The 15,540-nt window shown below is 56.5% G+C and overlaps 1 protein-coding gene across 3 annotated transcripts in view; it reads right to left on the bottom strand.

Moving 5' to 3' along the window:
* The window catches only part of PHF21B (PHD finger protein 21B), a 94,517-nt gene extending 81,539 nt beyond the window's left edge, over positions 1–12,978 (bottom strand). For 2 of the 3 annotated variants that reach the window (XM_060024003.1, XM_060024001.1), the window contains exons 1-2: positions 12,925–12,978; positions 11,999–12,064 (exon numbers count right to left, since the gene is read on the bottom strand). In XM_060024003.1, the coding sequence (XP_059879986.1) occupies positions 11,999–12,064; positions 12,925–12,978 (120 nt within the window). Of the gene's footprint in view, positions 1–11,998; positions 12,065–12,233; positions 12,252–12,924 lie in introns of those variants that run through there. The other variant, XM_060024004.1, reaches the window with a different exon arrangement.
* Positions 12,979–15,540: the final 2,562 nt, after the last annotated feature.

Raw genomic sequence — 15,540 nt, forward strand, 5'->3', positions numbered from 1 at the left:
TTCCATCAGCTCTCTGACCTCCCCCCCTCACACTTACCTGTCACTCACTCTCCCGGCCGCACTGGCCGCCGTGGGAAACGCCAGGCAAGACCCATCTCAGGGCCTTTGCACGAGCTGTTCCTTCTACCTGGGACACTCTTCCTGCAGAGAGCCGCAGGGCTCACTCCTCCAGCTACTCCTGCAGGCCTTGGCTCCAAGGCCCGAGGCCCCTCTCGAACACACTATTGAAAATAGCCGCCTGCCCCCAGCCCTGCGCGCCTCGCCCGCTCTACCTCCGCCAGAGCGCTGGCCACCTTCCCGCCAACTCCATAACTCATTTACGATGGTTTCTGCCTGTTGCCTGTTTCCCCTCTCGGACTGTGAGCATATCTCAAGGGCCTCTTCTGTCCACTGCTGTGTCCCCAGTGCCCAGTACAGACTGGGCGCCCAGTGGCATGTGCCAAACGTCCCAACTCGGTACCGAGCTGTGGCTGCCACCCTCACCACCCAAGCGCTCACTTCTGCACACGCTGGTGGGCACGCCCCGGAGGAAACACAAAGGAGCACGAGACACAGGGGCTCTGCCACCCTGTCCCCTTCCAGCCCCGGACGCCGCACCCCCCTGGCCTCCCAGGCCCCAGATCCTGCTCTAAGACCCAGCCGGGCACTCTTTGCCACGTGCCCACTTCCCAGCGCCTGCAGCCATAACAGCGTCCAGGGCCCCTCTGACCTCTGTCCACAACAACACGGCTGACTGTTTTGTCACCTCTCGTCGAGCCAGGACAGGCCCTTGGAGGAAGCTTCCTGAGCCCGTGTCCCCTTGGCAGTGACAGCTGGGAGAAGGACGCTGGTGCTGAAGGTACAGAAAACCCTGCACTCAGCGGGGCCGTAGCTTAAGGAATAAAGCGGCGTTCACCTGGGGTGCGTTCGTCACCACTGAGACGCATTAATCACGGAAAAGAGTTAGCGCCACCGGTTGTAAGGAACGCGGCTTGTCACCTGCTAACCTGCATCTCGCAGGAAATTCTGGATCACAGTCTCTAATGTGTATATATTTTTAATTGCATTTTCAAGTTCATTTACATGTGCAGATTCGCTTTCTGCCTGAGTTACATCGAAAAGAAACACATCCCTCTCCCTTCCTCTCTCTGCCTGCCCCATCCCTGTCTTGTTCTCTTTCCTGGGGCAAAAAGCTTCTCCCCAAACTGATGACGGTGTCCCCCAGGGAGGCCCCAACAGCCAACCCCCCATCTGCCATTTCAAGTAACTTTCTGCTGCCTCCACCCAAGAGATCAAAAGGCAGCCATTATTCCCCCTAAAGAGGGACCCCCCCCAAATTAGTGTTTTTTATCACCTTTTCTACTTTGGAGGGTGACTTTGCAGAATCTGATAGACGCTTCCCTGTTTGTGAACGTGTAGGTTACGGCCTCGGCCATACACACGTCCACAACCAGTCTCCACCCCCCAGTGCAGACGCGCGTGCAGGCGGTCTGGGCGGCAAGCAGGCTCGGCAGGTACTCATCTTCCTGCAATGTACCTGCACCTAGAGGTCGACAGTCAATTTGATGCAGTAAGTTTCATGAAACGGACAGTTCCAGAATGCACCATGTCCTGCCAACCGGAAGCCAGCTGCTCTGCAAGTACGACCACCTTCTGAAAACCACCGTGTTGTGCCCCCAGCGGCCCTACTGTCAGCACGAGAACATCGTGTGTGGGACCCCAGCATGTCTCAAACAGCGGCCACCCTCGTGGGCAAGGCGCTTCTGAAACAAAACACCAGCGAACAGAACTTAATGGCTTAAAGGAAAACCACGGGCTTCTCGTGTGGCTGTGCTGCGGTCAGGAAGACTGGAGCCCTGGGACCCCCGGGGCCCCCGGGTGTCATCACCACCTCTACTCAGGGCCGTAGTTCCAGTTGCAAAAAGGGGGCTTGGGGAGGCGCCCCGCAAAGGCCCCCCCGGCCTTGCACATCCTATGTTTTACGCCGTCAGACCAAGTCTCGGGTCCAAAGACCAAATCCCAAATTTAGGGCCCAGTCCCAACTGCGGACACAGCCGTCCGTGGAGACAAAGAAGCAACCCAGTGGTCTCTGTCCCAACAAAAAGCTACAGTTGCCCGTCTACTTCTCCATGGCAAAAGCATCTCTGGGGCACAGCCAGATCGCTGCTTCTCGTATGATTGCTAATAAACTATGCTGATAACAGCTCCCCTATTACTCAGCTGCCCCGCTGCAGGCCAGCCAGGAATTACACCTGGCACTCGAGACACGCGTCCTCATTGACCCTTGGGACAACCCTGCTTCGGAAGTAGCACCGTCCCCACTTTGAGACAAGGACCCACACAACCTGACCTTATCTTACCTGGGGGCTAAGGACCGCTCAACCTTGAACTAAAAAAGAAAAAAAAAAATCCCCCATGGATGTACTTCCTTCTGCTGCACTTTAACAAGACCAACACAGGTGCCTAGCCAAAAAAAAAAAAGCAAAGCGCAGCCCATCTGAGGCTTCAGGGACGCCCGCTGGTGGCAGTCAGAGGTCATCACCAGAAGAAGCTGCATCAGCGTTTCTCATCACAGGCTCGGAAACTACTACCAAACAATAAGTAATGACCCAAAGGGGGAAAAAAACTTAAGGAAGCGTGTTCGCTCCTTTGGAGAATACAGGCCATTTCCAAATGAGAAAGATGCCTCCACCTTAAAGTAGAAAACAACAACAGTGATAACAGGAAATACTGAAGTAGCCACGCCAGAGAGCAGCGCAGGCCACAGCAGGGATGACAAAGCAGGGGGTGGAGGAGTATCTGCTTCGGGGTCAAGTCCAAACCTCCCGCCGGCTCAGCTTCTGCACTGCCGAGACCCCTCACTTCACCCAGCCTGCCCCACGCTCCCCAGCCCGGTGCCAGAGGCAGAGACCGGATGCAGACCCAGGCCCCCTCCCAAGTTCCACGACCTTGCACTTCAGGGTAAAATTCCCACTCGTTATCACAAACGGCTGCTAGCCTGCTGGTGGCTCTCTCTGACGTACCATCTCCATTTCCTTTGACTGGAACACATGCCCTGGAGTTACGCGACACACCAAACTTTTCATACGCAGGGCACAGTGTTGTCATGTCTCCGCCACATGCTCCAGCGTAGGCGCTAAGACAGTGAGGCCACGAGGGCCCAGAACTGGACTGCAGCTCCTTCCCTTGCCAGCTGTGTGATGACAAGAAGCCACTCAACCTCTCTGGGCTTCAGCCGTCCCCTGGGCCTTCCCTAAAGGGCTGTGTGAACAGTGACCGACTTGGTCCCTGGAGAGCTAGAAGGGGCCTGGCCCGGGGTCAGCATCAGATGGGAAAGCTGTGACTTGTGACGCCTGCACCCCACCTGCTGAGGGCTCACCATGGCCCGAGGGTCACGTCTCATCTCATTTAATCCCGCCAGCGCCACGTGCGTGTCGTCTCCCGAGCACCCCACACGCCAGCACTCGGCTGTCTCACGGGCGCTGCACTGTTACCCCATTTTACGGCCTTCGAAGCGCGGAGCGGGGTTTACAACTCCAGTCTACCCAGTTGTAAAGCCGGTGCTTAACCTCTCTCTTACGTGCTTCTCGGAGACAAAAGTGAAAAGCCTTCTTAGCGGGACTCTTCTGCAAGTGAAGTCAAACCCAGAGTCCTATTTCCTGAAAAGCTGTAAATTCCAACAGTGTGGAGAAGGTGAACAGCAGCTGCACCCTCCTCCAGAAAACCGCCTCTGCCCCCAAAGCCCTCCCGTGTCTGCGGCAAGGGCCTTGGAGGGCGAGCCAACACACACCCCGCAAAGGGGCCTCCTCAAGCCCTCCGTGCGTGACCAGGGTGTGCCCGGGACGCTGCCCCGCGGGCAGGGCCCCCCACGTGCTCAGGCCCCGAGCCGGGCTCTCTGGCGGACCGGACAGCAGCCACGTTCAGGCATCAGCTCGCGCAAGTGGAGCAGAAACGGCGGCAAGCCCGCGATTCGGTCCTAAAAAGACAAAGGCGTTGGAGGAAAAACTTGCTAAATCACAGGGCTAATCATCACAGCCAGCAGCTCTAATGAGGCATCATGGGATTTCCAAAGTTATTATCAGAGTCATTGCCTTGAAAAAATTCAAAGTTGATTGAAATCAATTGTACAGTTCCGACAGCAGGTGTTTTAAGAGGCTAACGTATCAGAGCCAACTCCTTGGACTGGCAGAGAAGGCGGCGCAGTCACCGTCAACCTCTACCAGGAGGGACGAACACCATACGCCCCGAAGAGGGACCAGCAACAGTGCAAAGGCTCCAGCCCCCCAGGTGCAGGGCAGGGCGTGGCAGGAGTGTCCTGGGGTCACTGATGCAGCCAACACAGTTCTCTTCAAATCAACCCCTTTGCTCTGCTCGGGAGTTTAGATGCACTTTCTCATCTTTGATCTGATTTCATCACAATAACCCGGTGGGGTAGTTTTTACACCTACTACACCCACTTTACAGAGAGGAAACAGAGCTCAAGGAAGCAGAATGACTCGCTCGAGGCCACACAGCCGGAGGCAAAGAGCTGGGATAGGAACCCTGGTATCCTGACTGTCGGGCCTCTGCTCTTCCAGCTACGCTTTGTCAGACCCTAGAGGCAGGGGGCCAGCTAGAGGCCAGGCAGGGACTGAAACAGAGGGCACCCTCTCCGGGGTCCCAAGCCGTCTGACCTTGGGAAGCTGCCCTTCTCTCACCTGCCCCGCCTGACCCAAGCCGTGAGATGATCACGACAATCAAATAAAAAGACGCGATGGAACAGACCCACCGAAGAATACCAGTGCTGCAGAGAGCAGGGCACTGGGTGTGCAATGTCTCTGCTTCCCCACAGGTGCAAATGTCACCTCCTGAGAGCAATCCCATGCACCTCATCACAGCACATCACCCCGTCTGCTGCGGGCTGAGCCCCCGAGCTAAACCTCTCCTGCAGAGAGCTCACGGGAGGGGTAACGGTGGATACGCCAGCCTCCCCAACTACATGTGAAACTTTCTGCAAGCAGAGACCAAGCGAAACCACCTCGCAAGGGTAAAGCCTTATAACATGCGATGCCGCGATTACTAACAACAGCACATCACCCACCGTCACCCCCGCATCCTCCGCCAGGCAGGAGCCCATCATTAAACGTTTGTGGAATTAAACTGCGTTGGTCCCAAGAGATGTCCGGAACACAATGTCGAGGGTCAAAAGCAAGTTTAGGCATAGCGTGCTTAGTAGCGTATCCACTAAGCACGTTTATCCATGTTACAGACGCCGCGTGCGCACAGAGCACATCCTACGATCACACCTCAGAGCCAGCGCTGCTCTCGTCCACGCGTAGGACGGGGCAGAAGAGGGGCCACGCTTTATGACTCTCACATCTGCGCTGCGAATTTTCCCCCAAAGAGCAGGTGTTGCTTTCACAATAAAAACTTGGTTAAAAGTCGAATTCTTCCTCAGCTCCTAATGTTACAGAAATAATAGCAAGAATCACCGCCTTCCTCAGCAAGGTTTTACTTTAGCAGGGGCGTGGTAATTATTTGTCTTATTTCAACAAATCCTTCCTCTCATTTTAGTAATATAATCCTGGACAAACTGTCAACCGACGTCATATGCACTGCATAGACTTCACGCGTATTTACCGGCACAAATCAATACACAGTTGACCCCTGAACAACGTGGGTTTCAACTGCGCGGGTCCACTTCTATGCGGGTCCACTTACACACAGATCTTCTCAGCAGGGCGTACTGCAGTCCTATGTGATCCACGGGTGGTTGAATCCACGGATACGGAGGCCCTGCCTTACATGTAGGACCAACTATATACACAGCGTCTGTGCAGAAGGTCGCCACCTCTGACCCCCGCGTTGCTCAAGGGTCAACTGTAATTACTATTTGTTATCATACACTCTATAAACAGTAAAAAAAAAAACCAAAGTCAACAATAAAAATATAACCTATACATGTAAATGTTATATACACACACACATTTTTTTCCCTTAAACCAACCGCGCAGAGATGCCCACCGAGTCATCTTCTAGAGGGTTCCAGAAGTGTCCCCCCACTAACTTCTCAGCCTTAAGAAGCTCTGGTGAAGGCAGGAGGGGGAGGGTCCGCACAAGTCCCTGCCCTCACGGCCTGTTATGTGCCGGTCACCCAGGGTCCAGCAGCCTCCTCTCCTCTCCCACGTCACACGTGGGTGCCACCACCCCTGCAAGAGCCTCCTACTCAGGTGACAGGCATCAGGGAGCTCACATGGCCGGGCCAAGCTGGGAGTGGGTTCAGGCCTCCTTCACGCTTCCCCCTTCTAATCTCCCCTCACCACCAGAGCCCTGAAAGCCCCCGGCCATTTCCCAGCCCTGGCACAAAACCCAGGCCCTTCACCTGGCATTCGGCGCCTTCCTGGCTCCGGCCCCAGCCTGCCTTCTCTGCTGTCTGTCTGTCTCTCTCCCATGGTTCAACTGCCAGAAACTCGCCAGCACCTGCAGGTTTCCTCAGGCCATCAGCCCTCAGCTGGGCCACCGGCTCCTCCTGTCCACGACCCCAGGTGCCCTTGGGGACCCCCCTCCCCCAGGAAGCTGTCTTCTATCCCCAAGGGTCACAAGGCGTGGTTTTCGCAGAACTTTTCTGGAATTTCCTTGACACGTGGTTACCTACACCTCACTCTCCTGTGAGGTTTCCGAGACCAGGGAGCTTCCAGTCTTATCCATCTCTGCCTGCTCGTTCCAAACATATGATTTTAAGACTGTTCACTGCAGGCCTAAAAAGGACGGCTCCCAGGGACTCCAGTTGGGCCCCGCTGCTCACCACCACCGATCGCACACCTATCTTCTCACGGTCACCTGCTCGTTCACCCCATAAGCATCCAGCCCGACAGGGCACTGCTCTCGGATCCCAGGGGGAGGGGCGGAGCAGCGCGGCCCCTGCTCCTCAGGGAGCTTACGGTCCAGCAGAGACGTCGGACGTTCAGGAAAAGATGAGGACGGATGACGGTCAGCTGCCTCCAGGACAGGAAGATGCTTGCGGCACCCGAGGCCCTGCTGGGTAACAGCCAAGGAGCCGCACTGCTGGGGGCCGAGCAGGGGGGGAAGGGTCAGCCCCCGCAGAGAGCAGCGGGGAAACCACTGGAAGGTCTCAAGCAAGGGAGCGCCGTGATCCTGTTCAAGCTTTAAGACACTTACTCTGGTGGAGGATGAACCAGAGGGGGCATGAGGAAACGCAGTACACTGTTCACAGGAGCCTGAAGGTGGAAACCAGCCCAGTGCCCACCAGCTGGTGAACGGATGCAAAACGCCGTCTCCCATACAATGGACTATTACTCAGACATAAGGAAGAATCGAGTACTGACACGCGCTACAACTTGGAAGAACCCTGAAACATTACGCTCAGTGAAAGAAGTGCGTCATGTAAGACCACACGTTATATAACTCCATTCACACAAAAGTCCAGAATGAGTAACTCTATAGCGATAAAAAATAGATTTATAAAGACAGAGAGTAGCTTAGCGGTTGCTTAGGGCCTGGGGGTGGGGTGTGCAGCGGGGATGACACCCAAAGGGTTTCTTTCTGAGATGATGAAAATGTTCTAAAATCGATGGTGGTGATCGGCTGCAAGTATCTGGGAACGTACAAAACAATACTTAACTGTAAACTTTAAACGGCTGAATTATGTGATATGTGAATTATATTTCAATAAAGCTTTTTTTTTTTAAGTGGATGCAGTGTGGAGGCTACTGTAATCTTCCAGCTAAGAGATGATGCGGGAGGGACCAGAGGGGTGGACAGATGGAGGGGAAGAGGGGCCCCAGGAATATGGCTCAGATCAAAGTGTGGGTCTGGGAGACTCTGGCTGTGGGAGGGGGAGTCAGGGGTCAAGGCCAAGCAGGTGGCAGCAGGCAAAGCCAGGACTAGGCCCCTGCTGTCTCAACCCCATGCTCTTTTCCAGAATATGAAAGGCGGAGCTTGGAGAGACAGCATTCGTTTTCTCTTTCACATGTAATGGTGCTAGTTTAAGAATGCGATCTTGAACTCTAGGTCAGGAAGATTAAAATGTGGCCTCCTGGATGAGAGCAGACTCGGGGGGCAGAGCTTGGACAATGGCGCATCCTTTTACTGAAGGACTGAAAACAACTGGGGAGCTTTCACAATAAACCCACCCTGCAATTTTGTTTGGTGGACGCTTCCACTGTAGAACCCCTCTGGTGTCCAAGGTACAACAGCTAGTGAATCACTGTGAAGATGTGATTCAGCGCCTGGGCGAATGCCACATACGTGATACCTTTCAAGAAGACATTTTTATTGCTGCACTTGAGGACATCCCCTCGGAATCCGGAGTCCATCAAGTCGACGGATGGAGCGGCACACAAGGCCCCAAGTTCGCTGGGGCGGAGGCCGGCGCTCTCTCTGCCACGCCAGCTCGGACTGCAGTTGAGACAGGAGGCTCCTCTCACGCTCTGTGGGGAAGCTGGACTTGCGTGAAGTTCAGGTCTGAAGATGCCTGCTTCCCGTGGCATCTACATGTTGTGCCGAGAACTCCAAAGAGGGAGGAAAAAAACACAAACCCTCCAGGATTTATGACGGGTCTGTTATTTACACGGATGTGCTTGTTGCTTGACAATTTAGATGAAAATGTTACTGCCTCTCTGCATGTGCTGCAAATTCACGGCATAAAACCACTGGAGCAACTAATGAAGTCTTCACACATCATATCTTGTTAAAGACACGGACGGGGTCCATCTTCCACCGGAATCACAACCCAGTGGTGAGGGGCCGCCACACCTGGGAATGCAGCCTGGCCAAAGTGGGCTGGCCCACAACTCAGATCCGACCACCTGCCCCACAGCTCTCTTCATTATTTTTTCTTTAAGGAAAAAATATGAACTCTGTTTTCAAGTAGCGCGGTCCTATGGAAGCTGGTTTCTTGTTTATCCCCTAGTCCACCAATGGTGGGAGAAACGCTGGACACTTACACAGACCTTGTATCTCTCTACTTCTGACCAACAAACAACCCATCTTCTTCTAGGAGTCCTTGATAAACATCTTTAAGCACCTGTCCATGTTTCTAGAAGTAACTAAGTAAAGTCCAGTGCCAAGGGCATGAATGGGAAATTGGTGGCTAGGCACCAAAAGGTATCACTCGCCGCTACTGTACCTCTCACAAATGTGGATAATGGGGTCATCTGTCCGTTTTACTATCAAGCTCATCCTCCTCGTGTACACCTTTAATTGAAACGTAACCTTTCTACCCCATATTCCAAGCGGGAGCAGGACAAAAAACCCACATCTCCCGAGAGGAAGATGGTGTGAGCTCTTCCCCAAGCACATCACTAAAGGGACACTACCTTTACTCTTCTGTTGCGTTAAAAGCAAACTCTGAAACACCGGCTTTTTAATCCCTGATCCGGCATTTCCGCTCCTCCTGGGCAGGCGCTGGGGTGACTAAGCAGAGCCTGCTTCTCCTCTTCGAAGCCCTGGGTACAGCCCCAATCACCGCCAAGGGCTCATGCATCGACCTTTCCCCAGCCAAGCTGCCAATCTCCACCAAACTCTCCCAAGGAGAGAAAGACAGTAAATGTTAAGTCTGCCCAACTCATTTCGTAGGTGACCTCTGAAGGATTTCACCGCGGAGCGTGGGAGAGACAAGGCAGCTCTATTAACATGCTACACCACAGCCCCAGGCCCTCCCTCCCTCTTTTATGAGCCCTTGCTATATAAAATGCCACAAAGGAAAAAGGAAAAACAACACACTTACAGTTACAAACACAAGTCCCAATGGCCAGGACAAACGCCGGATACTTACCGGATGTTATTTTTAGTCATTTAAAAGAGAAATATTTTTAAAAGGCCAGAAAACAAAAGTTTCTGTTTTTTTTCTTTCTTTCTTTTTAAACACACACTCACACACACACAAAAAGATGGAGGTACATGCCGTTCACAAGCATCCTTCTCCGAGTTCAATTTTAAAGGGAAAGGCAGCCTGGAGTAGGACAGTTCCTTCGCCCGGGCGGCACCGCAACCTTCAAACATGATTTTCAAATGTTTCTCTCTGCCTCGTCTAAATTCAAGCATGACAGATAATAAATCGCCACTCATTTACTATCATCATAAAAATTTAAACAGCCTTGAAATAGTTGGCTACAATACAGAAATGATCAAACCTAAGCTCCGAAAAGCCACTCCAAACAGTAAAACTGCTGCCATGCAGAAGCGCACATAAAGAGACATTGTTGCGATAAAAGCTGCCGGATTATTGGATTTTCTCTCTCTCTCTTTTAAATCTTCTACTCCGAGCATAAGAGTCAACAACTTGCCGTTTTACCCAGTGGAAAAAAGGCTTAGTAACCCTCGGCTATCACACTGTACCAGATTTGGTGGTGGATTTTTTTTTTTAAAGAAAGTATTTGATTTGATTCCATACCGTGATTAAACATCTTTGTGCTCAGCGGAGAAGGGTCTTCCAACCCCTCCCCCTCCAAAAATGGCATCAAAGCAATCAAAATGGTAATGCCGGGCCTGGGTCCCCTCCCCCCGCGAACTCCCCGACTTCGCCGGGGCCGCGCGCCGCCCCCCCACCCTCCGGCGGGAATGGAAGCTTCCACTCCTGAGCGGGGGCGCGGGCCGGGCGGGCGGGCGCGCGCGGCCGGGGAGGGGGGCCGCGGCACCGCCAGAAAGGGGTTAATGCATTCGTCCCAACCCTCCCGTCCAGCCGGGCCCCCCGACCAGGCGCGGACCCGCGGGAACAGCCATCTTTCTTTCCGCAACCCCCGGCCCCCTCCTCTCCCGCACGCCCCCTCCCACCACTTTTCAACTTTAAAGACTCGAAATGAACACTCGGCCTCCGAGTTCTCCCCCGCCAGTCTCGTCCACGTCTCTCCCCGCACCGCCAATCCCTCCGGGGAGGGGGCTTCTGCACGGGCCGCCCCCGCCGGGAGTTGAGGGAGGAAGAAGGGGGCCAGCTCAGCGGCCGGTGGGGGGGGCGGGGGCCAGCGCGGGCCAAGTTTGATGCTGACGGCGGCGGCCGGCATTCCGAAGGAAGCGCGATCGATGGCCCGGGGGCGCGGCGGGGCGGGGGCGGGCCCGCGGGGCGGGCGGAGGAAGGGGAGGGGGCAGCGGGGAGGGCGCCGGCGCCCCCGCCCCCGCCAGCCTCGGAGCCCCGAGAGCGCCATTGGCTGTGCCGCTCAAAGTTCTCGGCTCGGGGCGGCTCGGGGAAGGGGCGGGAGTGCGTGTGCCGGCAGGGAGCGCAGGGGGAGGGGCGGAGGGGGAGGGGAGCGAGCGGCGGGGAGGGAGGGGGCGGGGGCGCGCGGCCGGCCGCGCTCCGGCGGCGGCATCTGTTCGTGGTGCTGAAACCCCTACCGCTGAGCTCAGCGCAACTAAGTCACAATGGACAACTTTTCCTCGCCGAGGGGCCGGGAGGGGTCGGCGGCCGCGCCCCCCATCGCAATGAGCTTCTTGCGTGTCCCAGTCTACACCTGATGCCCGGAGACCAAAGTTGGGGCAGAACTGGGGGGGTCCTGGGGGCGCCTTTCTTTTGTTCCCCGGGAGCTGGCGTCAGGTTCCAAGAATAAAAGTGATGCTGGAGAAGTGGAGGGGAGGGGGGCCCGGAGGAACGATTCTTTAAATAAGATTTGCAACGGAACCCAGAAATCGCTTCCAAGTAGTTTGGTGTCCAGGCCCGAATTACCGCCCCTTCTCCCCCCACCCTCACAACAGCGTGAGGCGGCGGACACTGAGCCGGGAGAATTTCCACATTCCAAAAACATGTCCACCAACTCAAAATGGACGCCGGGCTGCTCGCCGCCTTTTAAGTGCAGCTTCTCTCTTTCGGCCACCGCGGGAGCCGCGCTCTCCCCCCTCGGCCTCCAAGAATCCGGCTCTTTCTTTCCAGAAAAGGGGGTGCGGGTAACTTTGAGGGCTGGAGAGACTCCTTTGGGAGTCTGAGCGCGCGGCGCCGAGGCCGGCACTTTTCAGGGTGCTGCCAAAGTGCCCGGCGACCCCTCCTCCCCACCCCGGGCGGGAGGCGGGGGGCAGGCTCCAGCTCGCTTACTTGTTTGTCGCTGAGCGCGGCGATCCGCGGCTGCCTCTCGTGGAGCTGTTTCTTGAGGTCGCCGTTCTGCGGAAACACGGAGGAGCGGGCTCAGGCCGGCCGCCCCGGGCGTCAAGTGCGCCCGGAGCCCCGCGGGCCGCAGCCCCCGGCCCGGGCCGCCAGCCGCGCGCCCCAAGTTCCCCCGGCCGCGTCCCGCACGCGCGGCGGCCGGGCAGTGCCGCACGGGGCCGCTTACCTGTGGCTGCCGCCGCATCTGGGCAGCTCGCGGGGCGGGGCGGGGGCCGTGGCCACCCGGCGGCGCGGCCCGAGCCGTGCAAGTTTGCAGGCCGGGGTACGTGTGCGAGTGAGTGTGAGTGTGTGCCGGGGGAGGGGGGAGGAACAAAGAGCCAAGTAAACACGGCGAGTCCGTGTCGAGCAAAGCTCATAAATATTCAAGTCGCGTCCTAATCTCCCCAACACACACACGCGCACGCCGCAATACCGCTCGGGCTCCGGCCGCCACGCCGCTGCTCGCCCGAGCAACAATCGCCAAAACTACTTTTGCAAACTGTGCAGGATTGCACCGGGGGATGGGGGCCGGAGGGGGTCGGCGCACACACTCTCACACGCACCCCGGGCAGGCGCACCAAGGGGTCCCCTCCCGGGACCCCTGTCCTGCAGACCCTGCTCGAGAAAGAGAAGACTCCAGGCTCGGGTCCCAAGGGCCCTCGACCCCCAAACTGTGCAGGATTGTACGAAAGGAGGGGGCAGAGGGGAAGCCCAAAGGGGGGGTCCGTTCATGTACATACTTCCCCCGCCCCTGGGGCAGGCTCAAGGAGGGGCCCCTCCGAGCCCCTCCAGCCCTGAAGACCCTGCGACGGGGAAGAGGACGCGGGTCTCCGGCGCCTGGAGCCCCGACCCCAGGCCCGCAGCCCCCGACCGCCTACCTGGTGGCGCGCGAGTTCCACGGCGAGCGCCTCGGGCCGGCTCTGCAGCTCCATCCCGGCAACTTGGGCAGCACTTTGCGCTCACTTTGGCCCCAGCTCCGGGGAAGTTGCGCGGCTCCGCGGGGGCTGGAGCGGACGGGGGCCGACCGGGTCTCCGAGGAGGGGGGGACACGAGCCCCCTCCCCAACGGCCAAAAGGGAGGCGGGTTCTGGCGAGGGGGAAGAAAGGCGGCCGGGCGCCGCGGCGCCGAGCCCGCGGCCGCCCCAACTCCTCAGGCTGCCCGGCAAGTTGCGCCGGGTCCCCAGGCTGCCGGCGCGGCCCGGCGCATGGCCCCCCGGCGCCGGGAGCCCCGCGCAGCCTCGCGCGCGCCCGCCCCGCCGCCGCCGCCGCCGCCGCCGCCCGCGAGAGCCGCCAGCCAGCAGGGACTATATTTCCTGCGGAGCGCGCGCCTGGATCTCCCTGGGCCTCGGCAAAGTTGTGCCTCGGCACGATGCTAATTCGGCAGTGCCCGGATGGAGCGGGCCGGGGCGGCGGGGGGCGGTGCCGGAGCCCGCCGCCCGCCCCGCCCCCGCCCCGCCCGCGCGTGCGCACTGCCGCCCCGCCGCGGCCCGGCGCCTGGAGCGCAGAACAAAAGTGGCGGCGCGGAGGGGCGCAAACTCCCGAGCCCGCGGCTTGGGGCGCCAGCCCCCGGACCGCTCGCGCCGGCCGCTCCTCCTCTTTTCTGCCCCCGCCCCCAGCCAAACCCGAGGAAAACCTTGGACGCCCAGCTTGAGGCCGGGGTTGGAGATACTTTACGGTGGGAGGGGAAATGTCCACTTTTCCATTTCTGTTCTCCTCTGGCTCTCGCCGATCCCTCTTTTCCGCTGCTCCCTCTTTCTCTGTCTCCGTCCGCCTCCCTCCCCTACTGCCTCCAGTGCACTGGCGCTGCGACTTGGGAGATTAAATTACTCATGTCGCCAGATTCCGCCACCGCCTGATGGCCACCGTGTTATTTAAACAGTATGAAAATTGATCTCTTGACTGTTCCTTTAATGATTTTTTTTTACACTCACAATTAAACTCTCAACAGATGTCATTGAACTTTTTAAGACTTGTTAAAAATCGTAAACGTGCCCGGTCAATGTGACATTAAACAATTATAACTACAGCTGCCGAGATCGCATTTCAAAACTCCCAGTCCCGCAGCCAGGAGGTTAATGTCTCCGAGTCGATAAGCATCGTGGAGTTACCATCTTTACCAATTAACGTCGGAAAGCTTTGTGCCGTATCGGTAGCATCCTGGTATGTTTGAGAGATGCTGGGGAGAAATGGTGCAACCGTATTACTCAAAGTAAACGTTAAACGTTTACACCGATAAATCATTATAGCTTCGTATTCCTCTGCAGCACAAAAAATACCCAGGCACAGGCAGTTAACAAATGGCCCCTTTCAGCATGTGCCAACGAGCCGCCCCTTGCTTCTACTGTCAGCAGAAGTTGTTGGAATTTTTTTCAGGTCGGGACCCCAGTGTTGTTCTGACCTCCTATTCAGGACATTTGCCACAAGTGACTTGCTGTGTTTCTTGGGCCCCCCCGAACACCAGGGTCTTCTCCCCACCCCCAGCACCTAGCCTTTGGGAAACACTCAGTGAGGAATCACTGATTACTTTGTGAGCTTTGTTAAAAACTCAAAAAACTAATGCGTGTGCTAAGTGCTGTCATCGGTTTCGTCTAGCGCCAGCTGGGGAGAAGCAGGGCTCACCAAATGCAAAACAAAAAGTCTGACTCTGGCTCCTTCCACTCCAGGTTCAGCCCAACTTGGATGGTGTCCCCTCTACTTAGCACTTGAGCTGGCCTGGACGCCAGCCAGGGAAAGTGGACTGCGCAGGGACCAGTGTTCCCAGGGCCAGAGGGAGAGTGCATGCGAGAGGGTTCCTATTGTAATCTCTGTAAATGTCACTGGCTTTTTAGTAAAATTTCATAATCATTTCATTGGCCATGTATGTAATTAAATCAACAGAGAGGATATTCAAGCTGTCCATGACCTACACAGCCTCAGGCAGACGCGGACTGGGGGGATGGTGCTGTTGGCAAGTTTCCGTCAATGATCCTCTTCTCTGTTGTTTTCAGTTACCTAATTCCTGAGCAAGTGAGAAAGGCCTAGGGCTGGGTGCTCTCTGACAGTGAGGGAACTGGTTATGTGGAGAAAAAAGAAAACAAAAACAAAACCTACAAGGAGTCCTGTGCTGCTGCTTCAGACACACTTTTCCCTGAAAGCGTCCTGCACGCCGGGACACCCTCCCTTGGCCCATGCTGTCCATCTGGAATGCCCTTTCTCTCAGAACCCGCTTTTTAAAATCCTCTTCATCCCCCAAGAGTCACTTCAAATGCCACCTTTGCTGGGAACTTCTTCTAATTTCTACACATCAATTCTTCACTCCTCCCTCTGAAGACTCGCCGTGAAGAGCTTACTTAGCAAGGGGGACATTCCGCCCCAGAGTAAAGGTAACTGCTTCCCCGCTGGAGCCTGAGCCGACTCTGGGTCTGGCTTGTGGGCAGAGCATAGTATACGGGTGTTGACGGAAGGCACAGGGCCCTGGAGTCAAGTAGGTGTTTACCTGATGGATAAGTGAGCGAG

The sequence above is a fragment of the Delphinus delphis genome, chromosome 11 (assembly GCF_949987515.2).
Source record: "Delphinus delphis chromosome 11, mDelDel1.2, whole genome shotgun sequence".
Classification (NCBI taxonomy): Eukaryota; Metazoa; Chordata; class Mammalia; order Artiodactyla; family Delphinidae; genus Delphinus; species Delphinus delphis.